Raw genomic sequence first — 16,581 nt, 5'->3', positions numbered from 1 at the left:
CTGAAAGGGCGATATCTTGACCTGGTCAGGAGGCTTAATTCTCTTTGAATTGATGTCGTCATGAGGGAAGACCAAAATCGCCTTGTTGTAGAGGTTATTTCATCGCGCAATTTGTTCAGTGCTTTCCATTAATAAATGTAAACATGTCATGGTGTACTGTGCCCATTATCTTTTTTCCCCTGATCAATTTTAAGATCAGTCACATTATTCTTGATGAGGCGCATTGTATCACATCGTGGGGGAAATCTTTCGACCAGTCTTTTACAAAGTAAGTGATTTAGGTGCAATCCTCCCACATGCCGGTATGCTGACTTTGGCAGCTACAGCTACCATTGAAACCCAGAGTGAAATTCAGGAGGCTTGTGCATGGTGAATCTCCGAACAGGTGAAGGTGTTTTTTCCGTTTTTCATTAAGTTGTTGTACAACCTTCAAAACGTTTTTTGTCTTGAACAGACCTGTATGAGTAGGTAATTTACACAGATGAGGGCTGTGGACTGGTACAATGAGGACCCTATGTAACTGTGGATGGACTGTCCTCCACCCGTTTGTAACATTATCATACTCTTATTGTAGAACAAAATGGATCCACAACAATCCTAGTTCATGTTAAAAGTTATTTTATTCATTGGTTGAAATTAACATACGTCTGCTTTTCTAGGACTAGGTACAATGTGTGAAGCCCATTTCTAGTGAGTACGGTTTTACGCCGCTTTTAGCAATATTCCAGTAATATCACGGCGGGGCACACCAGAAATGGGCTTCACACATTGTACCCATGTCGGGTGTCCCCCGCCGTGATATTGCTGGAATATTGCTAAAAGCGGCGTAAAACCGTACTCACTCACTCATTTTAAAAGTTATGTTATTCAAGTGTTCGCTTGTCACATCCACGACCCTGGTTCGACCCCCACATGGGTGCAATGGGTACAAAGACCCCTCAGTTTGGTTTTGAATAAAGGAGGTAGGATCTGCGCCTGAATCGGCTTCTACTGCATGAGTTTGTCAACAAAACAAGACGTGTGTGGCAGATGTTGATACCAGTATTTCTTGAATATGACCCTAAGACGTTAAAGGATGGAACATGCTGCTCCCTGCTTGGCGGTCAGCATGAAGGGGCTAAAACAAGGACAGGTCGACTGAGAGTCAGTATAATGTGTCTGAGTGGGGTTTCCACGTTAAACTGCCGCACTGCCACGCTGACTTTGGATGGTTGACGGTTTCATGCATTCATACTCTGATAGTTGACCTTCGTGGTGCACTTTGTGAATATCCAACAAGAGGGGGATAGGGAAGGTGCACACAGCTCGATCGTCTCAGTCCAATAGGACCTCGGCCACCACTGACAGGAATCAATTTTTAACTCGTTTTCGTGCACGTGACTATCAGTCAAGGCTCTCCTTGCAGGGCGATGTGGAGATTTTAATAAGGCTTCATGTGGTTTGGTCAGGCAAATGTCAAATTCTGGGGATACGGATACCTTTAGCGCCGCAATTCGCTGTGTAGAGCTATGTCCCTTAATCTTGCCAGAATCCTATGATAATGGGTTCGAATACCGGATCTACCTGTTAACGTTTCTGGGTTTGCCAACGCTATATCCATGCTGTTGGTTTCTCAGGGAGGAGGTAGATATATACGTATATTCCCGTTCCCTGGTGTAAACTCCAACGGGCACAAATAAAAGCAATATGCAGGCCTAGTGTTATGAAGCTAACTGCTAATCCATATATTCTTCAAACTGGTCTGTTTGAAATTTAAGTTCAGAAAAAAGAATTGTAAATAGGAATAATCCAATATGATATGCCGTGTTCTATTTGTCAATAGAGGCGGTGGGGAAAGGTTCGATTCCCAACAAACACATGTTGGTATAATGTGTGAAGCCCATTTGTGGTGTCCCCTGCCCTGGTATTGCTTGAATATTGCTTACAGCGGCGTAAATCCACTCACTCACTTTATTTGTCAATAACAATATCATCTACAATTGGATTAAAAGGCAACTGGTTCAAATTGCAATGTACTTTTCAATGTACCTTCGAGATACAGGTACAAAGTCCTACAGTAAAGATGGGACCGAGTTCAAGGTTAGAGATAGCGCTATGTATTTTTCTTCTCGAATTCGAGATGAGAGGTCATATTTTTATGTACTTATATAGTGGGGCGGCGGGGACCGGATATTATGTTCAAGATATCGGTACATACGAGATTACGAATGTCGAGATAACGGGGTCGGACCGTTTTGTGAAAATGTAGACATTCTCTTAAAGAAATAGGGGATACCCTGAAATAACTTAACATTTCTAAAATTGTAGTGAGTGAGTGAGTGAGTATAGTTTTACGCCGCTTTTAGCAATATTCCAGCAATATCACGGCGGGGGACACCAGAAATGGGCTTCACACATTGTACCCAAGTCGGGAGTCGAACCGGGGTCTTCGGCGTGACGAGTGAACGCTTTAACCACTAGGCTACCCTATTGTAAGAGATACTAGTTTCTAGTAATAGTTGTATGATAATAATAAACGAATTGGGAACACATCACAACCGGTAGTGAAGTATTATAGTACACGTTATGACCGATAACAATCTTGAAGGACGATAGGGGTGAGATGCGAAATTTCAAAGATGGCATTTTTGGATCAGCAGTGCTATACCGCCACGATTTGTCAAACATTCATCCACTCGACGAGTTAGTTATACTGCGTATGGGTCTCACAATGGCGATTTTTTAAAAGAATCTGGCACAGGCCATCTACAGATGAAGAATAATAAGTGACCACGCTCACAAAGTAGCCTCGTTATGACAACAATTTCAGCATAGTCAGTTTATGGTTTTATCTTAATTATCACAGTTATGACCGTACATTCAAGGTTAACATTTCTGACAGTGCAAATTGGCTCAAATGTCAGTTGAGCTACTGTCATCATTTATTAAGGCGACAAAAGTGGTGCTGGTCTGAATGATCCCATTGCGCGATTAAGGACAATCGGGGTAGTTTATTGAGATAACGATGCAACCATTACTCACCATTTGACCAGCTGCCTGGGACTGAGGACGGGGTGGTTTGTACACTAGAAGTGATCAGGGCATTAGAAAAGGATCAATCATTTCCTCTTAATTGAATGTACTCAATGAGTAACCATTCGAAGGCTATTAAGTCCGTTTTGAGTTCAATATTATCCTGTTACGTTCGGTTTATTTTGCTAATAACGCGATCCTTGGGTGTCCCGTTATGCATGTCAAAGGACAAGTGTGTGTGTAAATGATTTTTTGTCACATGGAATTATTTTTCTATGTCCAGTGAATAATGTTTTTCGCAAAACCTGAGGCCTTATGACTTCTTCCAGTTTCGTCTCGGACACATTAGTTTGTAAAACACATCCCATCGTTTCTGTGGATCGACTAGACTGAAATACTGTTGATACACCTGGATGTCAGATCGCCTACACCGAGGTGTCAGATCGCCTACACCGAATGCCTCTTCTGGCATGACAGCAATGACACAAGGTCACACAAGTTACATGAGAGGAGCACCTGACAAGACTTACACATTGTGGTCCTTGATATTATTGGATTGTTGTTAGAAGCAGTGTTTCACTCACTCACTCACCGTTTTTTGTGCGATTAGAGGGGGTTGGTTGGTTTGTTTGTTGTTTAACGACGTACTCAGGAATATTCCAGCTATACGACGGCGTTCTGTAAATAATCGAGTCTGGACCAGACAATTCAGTGATTAATATCATGAGCATCGATCCACGCAACTGGGATCGATGACATGCATCAACCAAGTCAGCAAACCTGACCACCCGATTCCGGCAGTCGCCTCTTACCACAAGCATTGGTTGCTGAAGACCTATTCCACCCCGGATCTTCACGGGTCAGTGTCATCAGTAATAAATGAAAGAGCATAAACTGTAAAATTACAATGGAAGAATCATTTACTTTTAATAGTATTTCAGATGAAGAATCATTTCAAAGCCTTGATTTAAAAAAGTGTGCAAAATGTCTTATTTGTAATTCAAAATATGAACTGAATATGAAATTGCCAGCATTCTTACACTTCAGCATAATCATAGACTCGGTACACTCAAACGTTGCATCAGTGTGTGCTGAAAACTGTTGGCAAAGGGGAATTGTTTGTAACTTGCTGAAGACCTTAATATTCTGTCACTAAGATTATTATCTCCAGATGTCAAATCACAGTCTGTCTGTCTAACAGTCAGTCTAACTGATTGTCATCTGGTGTTGACGTGTTATAGGTGTATATAACATCGCCGTAACCTCTCCAAACAATACCTGAATGCTAAAAGTACTATGACTTCATACACATAGGCGGCCTGTCTGATAGTAAAATATACATATCTTCTGTTGGTTTCAGCCATTGTCCTTTGACATCATCCCGTGAATGGCCTTTCAATCGTTTCCCTCTTGGACGGACAAATGCAAGTACGACACAGTGTCTCCCACCCAACCACACACAAACTTATCGTATGCTTCCAGACTACGCTTTGATAAATATTTAATGTTCTCGATTAATAGTCGGATGATATTTACGCAAAATGAATACTACATACAATGATTCCTTTATCCGGGGACCCGAGAAGATCCGGGGTAGAATAGGTCTTCAGCAACCCATGCTTGTCGTAAACGGCGACTATGCTTGTCGTAAGAGGCGACTAACGGGATCGGGTGGTCAGGCTCGCTGACGACTTGGTTGATGCATGTCATCGTATCCCAATTGCGTGGATTATTTACAGATCGCCGTCATATAGCTGGAATATTGCTGAGTGCAGTGTTAAACAACAAACAAACCAATCAACCAACCATCCTTTATCCGGGAATCCGCTTTCCGGATCCGGGCAGAGAATAGTAATAACCGACAGTGCAAAACACACGACTGTATCGGATACCAGTGTTTTGGACGCTTGTGTCCGGATAAGAGAGATTCGACTGTGCAAACTGATACAACCAGAAAAGGTCAACCATTTCGCAATGCCACTTTTAGATCTTGCAACATCGTGAGTGACATACCACGACATTGTTGTGTATATATATGGTAACATGTTTCCTGAAATATTAGCATGATAAGATCATTATATAAAGATATATAAATCATAGCCTGAAGTGACGTGCCCAACGTTTACTGTAATAATTAATGTGAAAAACTATCCTTCCAAATTGGTTCGGACCAATTACAGGGTTTTAATGTCAGGCTTAATTGGGACAGCTTTAACACCAGGTTTAAGTGCACAGCGCGAGTATATAATACGAGTCGTCACCTACTTGTTGCATTTTGAGCCCAGCTGGGTACAGAGGTGGTAACAGACTCTAAACAACATGACGCCCTACTTGGTTGTCTTTATGCTGGCTTCTATGGGTAAGTAGTATGCATGGTTCTGCTGTATTTACAGATTATTGAATGTTATTTGGCATACGTGTTATTGGGCCAAACTTTTTATAACGTGGTTCACGAATCCGCCGATATTTAACATACGATACTGTAGTTAATGAGTGAATGAGTTGGGTTTAACGACGCTTTTAACAGTATTCCAGTTACATCACGGCGTGTCAGCTTTATGTGGGAGGAAAGCCCGAAGTGATGCAGGTCTCAGACGTTTACCACTTCCGTGAAACCCACGAGCACAGGTGTGGTGCTGAGAGACCTAGAAACATTATCGGGGCGAACCGGAATTCGAACCCACAATCATAGGTTTCTGGCGTGCCCAAGGGACGCAACTCTGCACAGCGAATCGCGGCGCCTTAGACGACTGGGCCACCCGTGCCCTCTACTGTAATTAAAACCTGTGCGGATTCGGGCCCGCTTGCACAAAGCGATTTTAGCGCTACGACTATTGTAAGCCTGTGTTAATGCATGGGAGTTACAATCATCCTAGCGCTAAGATCGCTTTGTGCTAGTGGGCCCAGGTCAGAAGTGGTCCCCAGAAACATGTGAAATACTTTCATATGACTTACATGCTGGTTGAAAGAGGCGACCTTTTGTTCGGGTGCTTCGGTTCGGTCAACGTTTCAGCTCCTTATTCGACGAATTACAGGCTGCCGTCATTTAACTGTAATATAAATATTGCAGAATGCGGCGTTAAAACGGCGTGATATATGTGGAATACTCTCTCACCCATTGAATGCGGCGTTAAACAACAACAACAAGAACATAACAGTTCTTATGGTCGAAGTAAAAATACGTTTTGCTCATTTGTTTTTCAAAATGTCTCTTTTAAATTGTCAGTAGCCATATAGTGAAACCTCGTTTGTCCGCCGAAGACCTTTAAAAGTTGTTATGTTCACTGAAGTGAAACCTTGTTTATCCGGAAACCTCATAAAATTACCTTGTGCACGTCAACAAATGTACAGATCGTCCCAGGTTTTTGTTACGTGATGTCACTTCATCTGAAATGGTACTCACTGATTAACGGGATTTCATAATATTTCAAATCTGTAACGTGAAAACTCAACTTAGTGGATGAGCTTCTTGCCCCGGAGAGCGCAAGGTCCGTGGTTCGATCCCCTGGCTGTGTCATGCCAAAAGACGTTTAAAGTTGGTACTTATTATTACCCTGCCTTCTGCTCATCATTAAGGGCGTAAAAGAATTGTACTGTGTCTGAGTGGGGTATTCATGTTAAACTGCAAGCATGGCATCTCGGTGGGCTGGCATTAAAGCCGTCGTAAGTCCGGACGAGTACAAGCAACACACACTCATGCATACACGTAGCTTGATCTCACCTTTGTGGCGTTAACTCAAATTCCACTTTCTTGAAAATTGCAGCAGAACAAGACTGTGTACATGATTATCTGACAAGGAGGTTAAATACAGGAAATGTTTATATAAATCATGTTCTGGTGTAATTTTGTGTCAGCTGTAAGGTCGCACGGGTCACGGCTCTCATTATATCTGGCCTTGACCTTTGTACGTGACCCATAACATTGAACAATGTAATTGTAGCTCTTTGTTTTATTGATCTACGTTCAACACCCACGGCTTGAATCATGTTATACATGGACAATCAGATCTCCAGATAACTTTTTGAGCAATTTTCTGTTTTAATTGGGTTATTACATTTTCATTGGTTAACCAATATTTTTTCACTCGTCTATTCATCACTCTATTGGGTTTTTCCCAAAATTAGTGAACATTTTAAGATTTTAAAAAAGTGAAATAATGTTTTAGATGTGTATAAATGTTCTAAATATAGGCTTGACTCGGAAAGTAAATAAGCTCGGAATTGTGTTTCGGAAATGGACTCCATTGTTCGCATGCTGAAAAAACCTCATTGGTCATTTACGCGTGCTGTTTTTATACATTTGAGTTTTTCATTTAATGCTTGCGTTCCTGTTCGCAAGTTAATTGAGAGTAATTGGGTTTTGAATATATATATTTATTCATATATTTATTTTATATTTTTTTAAATATTTTTTAATTTTTAATTAATATTATTATTATTTTAATTTTTTTTTTTTTTTTTTTTTTTTTGGGGGGGGGGGGGGGGGGGTTACGCAAATACGCTGCTCATCTGTAGCTCTGGACAATAGAGAAAGTGTATATATATGAGCATGGAGAGTTGAACGCACCCATCCTAGCTCTAAGTGCCCCTGCGATAATAAGCAGTCACGAGAGCTCCTGATGTGTTCCAGCATCATAAACTTAGTCAAACCAAGCATGACGTTCGTGTTTCTTTGCAGCCAGACTGAGCTATGGTGACAGGTGTGACATGAGGCATTGTTATATCCCAATGATTCCCTATAGTGGTGCGCTCAGTGACCTTCCTCCGGACCAGGTGCCGCAATTCTGCAGGTAGATAGTCTTTTTATAACCAAGCTGATTTGAATGTATCTTATGTATCAATATTTAAAACAATGTAGGGTAACGACACAATCCTTAAAGTGATATTTTTAGAAATGAGGAACCATTCTGATATCGTTTAGGTTCATGTGAATGAGTGAGTAAGTATATTCGACGCCGCTTTTAGCTGTATTCCAGCAGTATCGAGGCGGGGGACACCAGACATGGCCTTCACACATTGTAGCTATGTGGGGAATCGAACCCGGTTTTTGACATTTCTAGCTGTGGAACCTATGAATGACCAGGAAATCAATATCGCCTTGTTGATGTCTGTACCTTCCAGTATTGGCTTATTAAGTTATTGATCAGATCCGGATTTATTTTTAGTATGTTTCAACCTTGTATATTTTATGTTAAGTCTTAACTATTTATGTCGCGTTATGTTTCCCCAGTGATGCTGGACAGGCCCTTGGTTGTATGGATGAGGTCGTTGGAGAATGTCAATACATGAAAGATACGGTATCCACCTTTGATGTCATGATTTCCAGAGTGTGTGAGTACACAAGACGAACACCGTATGCCCTCTTCGTGAATATGGGATATCTTTCAAGACGATACAATTGAATCTCTAGAAGGACAAGCCAAACAACATTTTTAAACCCACAGCACAGTATTTGTACAACAGCTGGCATCTGGCGAACGAGATTTTTGCCAGAAATATTCCAGAATTATATTTTAAAAAACGAACCAGCATCCATCACCCTCGTTCACGCATGAAGATTAGGGTTAGAATAGGTCTTCAGCAACCCATGCTTGTCGTAAGAGGTGACTAACGAGATCGAGTGGTCAGACTCACTGACTCAGTTGATGCATGTTATCGTATCCCAATTGCGATGCGGTATTTAACACAAACAAACAAACATGAACCATCTGCTTCGCATGTGTTATTGATACTCAGGCGGTGAGGTGGATCTCGATGAGGATGAGGACGAGAATGAGGATGACAGAAGGAGGGGGACAACCTGTTCATTCAGGAGGCAGGGCAAGATTCAGAGATGTGCACACAAACTGCAACGTCTTGTCTACGATCAACCTATCGTTTGCGGGTAACACATGCATTATCCATTTTTATAAACCTATTCATTGGGATCGCTATTAAGTAAGAGACTTCTTTCTATAGGCATTAAAACCTATCGTGAGGTTTTACTTTCCAGTCTGGTTAAATCTCATAAACAGGGACGTTGTAATGTCCCTGGGATTTTATATAATGTCTTGGGTATTTAATTAATATAACTTCCGTTCAGATTGTAACATGTAATGAAATGTAAGATCAAATCACAATTGTTTTCTTTATATTCCCGAGGATCGAACTCGCAACCTTCATATCTGTAGCCCATTGAGTGTACCACGAGGCTACAGAGGTGTTGATAAGCTTCACTGGTTTTTTAGAATGTCCTTTTCAAGATCCGTACGCCAGCAACAGATATTTTACGCGCGTTTCCTAAGGTTCATGGAAAGTATGTTCGAAACATAAAAATGTTGATAAATGTTGTTTTAAGTTTCTTTTTTTCGGTTTATAAGCATGGAAAAACACTTTCCCTCGGTTTTGGTAGACAGAGCATGCCCTGGGGAGAGGGAAAAACCAAGGGGGCCAAGCCCCCGCGGTTTTTCCCGACCCCCAGGGCATGCCCTGTCTACCAAAACCTCATGAGCGTGTTTTCTCCAATACTTAACATGTGTTTTGCATTTAATTCTTTGACTGATTTAAGAAGTGAGTGAATCTGGTTAACGCGGCTTTATGCAATATTATTATTAATGATATTATTTATCAGTTACATGTATCTGAAGTGAGTGAGAAATGGAGCTGGTTTTGACAATATTCCTGGGTAGTATTAAACATAATTTTTCCAGTAAAATACTGGATTGACAAAAAGATGAGCGTAATATATTTGTTTTGCAGATAGCAATTTAACTTCAGAATCAATTAGTATGTCATTAGTATTTTTGTTTTTGTTTTAGGAAGGTGAGAAGAACCATTGGTTGTCTCCAAAAAAACATCGCGAAATGCCCAAGTGTTTTTAACCCTGCAGTTATACGCTTGGACACACTACGCTCAAATCTTTTGTCGATTTGTAAGTGAATGTACAAGTTTTTGTATTAGCTCACCTGGGCAATTAACCTTTTAAGGTTCTCGCAAAAGAACCATGATATTTCAACAGGGCAGCCATAGTTAAATATGAATGATCGGTCATTAGGCAGTTAATTACGGATACTGCAATGCCATTTTGGCTATGTGTGGTGGTGCTCAGCATAGACATGATAGTTTTGTTCTTTCTGTAGGTCAGCTGTAATGAAAATATAGAAAATGATAAATGTGACCATCATTTGACCCTCCTACACATTGAAAGCAGGAATCAGCTACATGTATAACACGTCCGTATACCCACTCAATTACTCCCATGTATCAAGTGTTCTAGACAGCCATCACATGAACTAGTATGGTAAATATTGTTTTTTGGTATTAATCAATATCCCTTTCACAACATGCTTCTAGGTGTAGAGACGGAGGCACCATCAACCAGAGGACCCCCAACGACACAAGCACCAGCGACCTGCCCCGACGATTTCATGACGCAAATGCAAAACTGCCTTGGGGACATAAGCGCCCAGATGCAAGTTCTGTCATCGGGAGCCCCGGAAGGCATGCAGGCGTGCAGGTGAGCTAACGGGTGAACGTCTGATACGAAGCCACGGATCCCAAACAGGCGTGCAGGTGAGCTAACAGGTGAAATTTGTCTGATCTGAAGCCACGGATGTCACACAGACGTGCATGTGAGCTAACAGGGGAACATTGTCTGATCTGCAGCCACAGATCTCACACAGGTGTGAAGGTAAGCCAAGAGATGAAAGTTGCCTGACCTGAAGCCACGGATCTTACACAGGCGTGCAGGTGAGCTAATAGATGAAAGTTGTCTGACCTGAAGCCACGGGTCTTACACAGGCGTGCAGGTGAGCTAATAGATGAAAGTTGTCTGACCTGAAGCCACGGATCTTCCAAGGCGTGCAGGTGAGCTAAGAGATGAAAGTTGTCTGACCTGAAGCCACGGGTCTTACACAGGCGTGTAGGTGAGCTATGAGATGAACGTTGTCTGAACTGAAGCCAAGGGTCTTACACAGGCGTGCAGGTGAGCTAATAGATGAAAGTTGTCTGAACTGAAGCCACGGATCTTACACAGGCGTGCAGGTGAGCTAATAGATGAAAGTTGTCTGACCTGAAGCCACGGATCTTACATAGGCGTGCAGGTGATCTGACAGAAGAAATATGTCTTGTCGGAAGCCACTCACCTTACACAGAGTGCAGTTCTGATGGCCCAACCTATTGTTGTGTATTTGTTAGCATGTAATCAGAATATAAGTGACTACTTATTGCCTGAAACTCGTCCACACTTGATGTAAATAAAAGCTTCACAACCCTTTCCATGACACCACTATTGTTTTTTTATCTCCCTTTGCATGCTGAAACTCATTATCATAAATGAAAATTAACTACTACTATCCCCTCGTAGCAGTTCTCTTTTTATTTCCATCAGTACATGTATTTACAAATTATTTGTACTTCATATGTCCTAACAATTTGCTATCCGTCTATCCTTCCTTCAGTTCTCTGACATCCAGCCTGGACTGTGTCTCCAACTTAACCGTGGCCTGCGGGGATAATGCTCAATTTGCCAGTATGGCATCCATGTTTAATGTGGACCAAATCAGAACTCAGGCAAGTTTCCTATGTAAGTATTACTGTTTTCTCTTATAACCCCTGTATAACCCTTCCTATTGGCACGGAGAACACCCCAACTTGAAAGTAGTTATCCAATGGAGAGAGTTACCCCTCTTAGACAAGTCAAGATCCGATGGTCAAAGGTTTAAATCCCAGATTCGCTCTGATAATGATCATTGGTCTATGACAACCACTTACATTTTTGAGGTTTTGCCGAAGCATTAAACTTCTCATATTAGAAGTGGAATGTAATATCTCTGAAATATTTTAAAACCGACGTTAACCTACTCACTCACTCTGAGTAGCCTCTGGCCCTTCGGTGCAAAAAACTTTATATGTGGTACCGGGAAATCTCATTTAAATTTATTTTTTATGGTCTCAATATGTATAATCTCAAAATTAATTTACACATTTTATCGACCAGGTGCGGGCGATGACGGAGGAGACAGTACGTGTTGTTTCCATCTTTCTCATAAACATTTAGGATCCGAGTAACATGCGCAGAATTGCTTCCTATAGCCGTGCAAAGATCCGCTTGTGTGCTCGACACATATGTATGCCATGTGTGTAAGTCACGTACGTGAATATCGCATGTAAGTCAGGACGCTTACATTCGCCGCGACAATGCTCCTTAGTTTATCAGCACAATATCCATGCATGTTAGCGTGTATTACTTCCCCATTTTCAAAGTTACTCAGGGAGTTTCTTCTTTACTTGAAAGAGTGTTCTTGCTTTTATATATGACTTTATATATTTTCTGTAACAAAGCTAGGTACAATACTTCGAAAAGTGACATGCATTAGCAGCAAATGTAATAATCCCACCCGAGGCACTAAACATACTCAGTACTCGATAATAATATTTTTAGACAAGTTTTATCGACTGTTTCGTGTTCAAAGGAGGATGTCCGTCAAACTTGCAACAGGAGATACTTGATTGCGTAGCACCACTGCAGGGGGCTGGAGTCAACGACCAATCTGCCATGTGTAGGTAGGTGAAGAGAGTGTGTAAGTCAGGGACGTGTATGTTGGATGTGTATGTCATGTGTGTGTAAGTCGGTTGTGTATGTCATGTGTGTGATTCATGGACGTGTATGTCATGTGTGTAAGTCAGGGACGTGTATGTCATGTGTGTAAATCAGGGATGTGCATGTCGTGTGTAAGTCAGGGACGTGTATGTCATGTGTGTAAGTCAGGGACGTGTATGTCATGTGTGTAAGTCAGGGATGTGTATGTCATGTGTGTAAGTCAGGGACGTGTATGTCATGTGTGTAAGTCAGGGATGTGTATGTCATGTGTGTAAGTCAGGGACGTGTATGTCATGTGTGTGTAAGTCAGGGACGTGTATGTCATGTGTGTAAGTCAGGGACGTGTATGTCATGTGTGTAAGTCAGGGACGTGTATGTCATGTGTGTAAGTCAGGGATGTGTATGTCATGTGTGTCAGTCAGGGATGTGTATGCCATGTGTGTAAGTCGGTTGTGTATGCCATGTGTGTAAGTCGGATGTGTATGTCATGTGTGTAAGTCGGATGTGTATGCCATGTGTGTAAGTCGGTTGTGTATGCCATGTGTGTAAGTCGGATGTGTATGTCATGTGTGTAAGTTGGATGTGTATGCCATGTGTGTAAGTCGGATGTGTATGTCATGTGTGTAAGTCGGATGTGTATGCCATGTGTGTAAGTCGGATGTGTATGTCATGTGTGTAAGTCGGATGTGTATGTCATGTGTGTAAGTCAGGGACGTATATATCGTGTGTGTAAGTTGGATGTGTATGTCATGTGTGTAAGTCGGATGTGTATGCCATGTGTGTAAGTCGGTTGTGTATGCCATGTGTGTAAGTCGGATGTGTATGTCATGTGTGTAAGTTGGATGTGTATGCCATGTGTGTAAGTCGGATGTGTATGTCATGTGTGTAAGTCGGATGTGTATGCCATGTGTGTAAGTCGGATGTGTATGTCATGTGTGTAAGTCGGATGTGTATGTCATGTGTGTAAGTCGGTTGTGTATGCCATGTGTGTAAGTCGGTTGCGTATGCCATGTGTGTAAGTCGGATGTGTATACCATGTGTGTAAGTTGGACGTGTATGTCATGTGTGTAAGTTGGATGTGTATGTCGTGTGTGTAAGTCGGATGTGTATGTCATGTGTGTAAGTCGGTTGTGTATGCCATGTGTGTAAGTCGGATGTGTATGTCATGTGTGTAAGTTGGACGTGTATGTCATGTGTGTAAGTCGGATGTGTATGTCATGTGTGTAAGTCGGTTGTGTATGCCATGTGTGTAAGTCGGCTGTGTATGTCATGTGTGTAAGTCAGGGACGTGTATGTCGTGTGTGTAAGTCAGGGAGGTGTATGTCGTGTGTGTAAATCAGGGATGTGTATGTCATGTGTGTATCAGTTGGATGTGTATGTCATGTGTGTAAGTCGGATGTGTATGTCATGTGTGTAAGTCGGATGTGTATGTCATGTGTGTAGGTCGGATGTGTATGTCATGTGTGTATATCAGGGACGTGTATGTCGTGTGTGTAAGTCAGGGACGTGTATGTCATGTGTGTGTAAGTTGGATGTGTATGTCATGTGTGTAAGTCAGGGACGTGCATGTCATGTGTGTGTAAGTCGGTTGTGTATGTCATGTGTGTGTAAGTCAGGGATGAGTATGCCGTGTATAAGTTGGATAGGTATGACGTGTATAAATAAGGGACGTGTGTGTAATTTGGATGTGTTTGTCATGTGTGTGATTCAGGGACGTGTATGTCATGTGTGTAAGTCAGGGACGTGTATGTCATGTGTGTAAGTCAGGGACGTGTATGTCGTGTGTGTGTAAGTCAGGGACGTGTATGTCATGTGTGTAAGTCAGGGACGTGTATGTCATGTGTGTAAGTCAGGGACGTGTATGTCGTGTGTGTGTAAGTCAGGGACGTGTATGTCGTGTGTGTAAATCAGGGATGTGTATGTCATGTGTGTGTCAGTTGGATGTGTATGTCATGTGTGTGATTCAGGGACGTGTATGTCATGTGTGTAAGTCAGGGACGTGTATGTCATGTGTGTGTAAATCAGGGACGTGTATGTCATGTGTGTGATTCAGGGACGTGTATGTCATGTGTGTAAGTCAGGGACGTGTATGTCATGTGTGTGTAAGTCAGGGACGTGTATGTCATGTGTGTAAGTCAGGGACGTGTATGTCGTGTGTGTAAATCAGGGACGTGCATGTCGTGTGTAAGTCAGGGACGTGTATGTCGTGTGTGTAAGTCAGGGACGTGTATGTCATGTGTGTAAGTCAGGGATGTGTATGTCATGTGTGTAAGTCAGGGACGTGTATGTCATGTGTGTAAGTCAGGGATGTGTATGTCATGTGTGTAAGTCAGGGACGTGTATGTCATGTGTGTAAGTCAGGGATGTGTATGTCATGTGTGTAAGTCAGGGACGTGTATGTCATGTGTGTAAGTCAGGGACGTGTATGTCGTGTGTGTAAGTCAGGGACGTGTATGTCGTGTGTGTAAATCAGGGACGTGCATGTCGTGTGTAAGTCAGGGACGTGTATGTCATGTGTGTGTAAGTCAGGGACGTGTATGTCGTCTGTGTTAGTCACGAACGTGAATATCGCGTGTAAGTTAGGAACGTGTATGTTATGTTTGTGAATCAGGGTCGTATATCTTATGTGTGTCAGTCAGGGATTTGCATGTCTGTTTGCAAGTCAAGGATATGTGATATGAGATATGTTTGAGAAGTGTCGGCGGTGCATGCTTTGAGTGTTACATTTAATTGACCTTATTGTATATTTCCTTCTAGTATGGCCCACACAGCGTTCAGTTGTGTTGACGACCTGGTGGCCATTTGTGGTAGCAGACTCGGGGATCTGTTAAGTCAGATGCAATTTGACCGGACAAGACAAGCACTGGCGTCTGTATGTGAGTAAATGTTTGTACAAAACATTATTAATACTGGTTTTTTATTTCACTTTTATCTGTTTTCAAATAATATCACTGAAATGGTACTGTTCACATGCATTGTACATATGTGTGGGGGGCGGTCGGGTAGCCTAGTGGTTAAAGCGTTCGCTCGTCACGCCAAAGACCCGGGTTCGATTCCTGACATGGGTACAAAGTGTGAAGCCCATTTCTGGTGTCCCCCGCCGTGATATTGCTGGAATATTGCTAAAAGCGGCGTAAAACCATAGTCACTCACTCACATATGTGTGGAATCGACCCGGGCCTAAGGCGCGACAAAGGAAGGCTTTCGTCAATAAGATCCCAAAGCTCTCCCCGCTCCCATCTTATAAAAACACAAATGTTTGAAAAAAAACAGAGAACAGTTTTCCTTCTTCTCGCTTTTGTTTGTGACAACTAAGCAAAAACAGCTCTCCAACAAAGAGTGTTTCGTTCATTTAATTTCATTCCGCTTTTTAAACTATATATTTAAAAAAGGTGTTTATGAACTAAAATGCGAAAGAAAGAGCTTATTTGGTAGCGACATTGTTTGTTTAGCTTGCGGAAACATTTATCCTGCATTTATACTTACAATTCCTTTATTCCCACAGGTCAAGCGTAGAAAACATCGTTCAAGCTCATCTGTGGTACATCTCTGTCTCTGTATATTCATCTGCTTTTCAAATGATAAAATAAAGGAACATGTAATTACTTAATAATGTGTCTGTTTTGTCTGCAGCTAAACACAAAACCGTATTCCAAGCTAACGTAGCATCTCCCATCTAATGTTGCCTTGATTCTCAGCTTCACGTTGATTTTTAGTAAAAACGCCATTTGGGATTCCGGGTTTGAATAAATAACGTTCGCCGCCATAGCTTTGTTTGGAAAGTGGTAGCATCATCTGCAAACCCAACTTAGCGCAGAGTGACTCTCGCTAATGAGCTTGAAACCAACAACCAATCAAAATCACTCTTCTGAACGAGATATCTACAGACTGAATTTCAAAATCCTAGTCAATGAAATCAGAGATAAATGTTCCCTACAGGTAAAACTCGGGCTGTAATTGTGTCCCCTGTATGTTTGAACGTATCCCCA

At 41.9% G+C, this 16,581-nt stretch overlaps 1 protein-coding gene across 1 annotated transcript; it reads left to right on the top strand.

Moving 5' to 3' along the window:
* The first annotated feature begins 5,247 nt into the window (after positions 1–5,247).
* On the top strand, positions 5,248–16,202 carry LOC124115489. The gene is made up of 11 exons (XM_046476500.2): positions 5,248–5,371; positions 7,691–7,802; positions 8,243–8,343; positions 8,749–8,896; positions 9,810–9,922; positions 10,345–10,507; positions 11,451–11,575; positions 11,990–12,013; positions 12,465–12,555; positions 15,350–15,468; positions 16,098–16,202. The coding sequence occupies exons 1-11, from the start codon at positions 5,332–5,334 to the stop codon at positions 16,106–16,108; spliced, it is 1,047 nt and encodes a 348-aa protein (XP_046332456.2). The 5' UTR covers positions 5,248–5,331; the 3' UTR covers positions 16,109–16,202.
* Positions 16,203–16,581: the final 379 nt, after the last annotated feature.

This window comes from Haliotis rufescens, unplaced genomic scaffold (genome assembly GCF_023055435.1).
Source record: "Haliotis rufescens isolate VD_foot unplaced genomic scaffold, xgHalRufe1.0.p SCAF_13, whole genome shotgun sequence".
In the NCBI taxonomy this organism is placed as follows: domain Eukaryota; kingdom Metazoa; phylum Mollusca; class Gastropoda; order Lepetellida; family Haliotidae; genus Haliotis; species Haliotis rufescens.
Note: the sequence above shows the minus strand (reverse complement) of the source record. Positions and strands in the feature narration are given on the sequence as shown.

Coding starts and splice junctions, on each gene's coding strand:
- LOC124115489 (XM_046476500.2), top strand. CDS start 5,332: ATGACGCCCTACTTGGTTGTCTTTATGCTGGCTTCTATGG. Junction 9,923..10,344: donor CTCAAATCTTTTGTCGATTT/GTAAGTGAATGT, acceptor ACATGCTTCTAG/GTGTAGAGACGGAGGCACCA. Junction 12,556..15,349: donor GACCAATCTGCCATGTGTAG/GTAGGTGAAGAG, acceptor ATTTCCTTCTAG/TATGGCCCACACAGCGTTCA.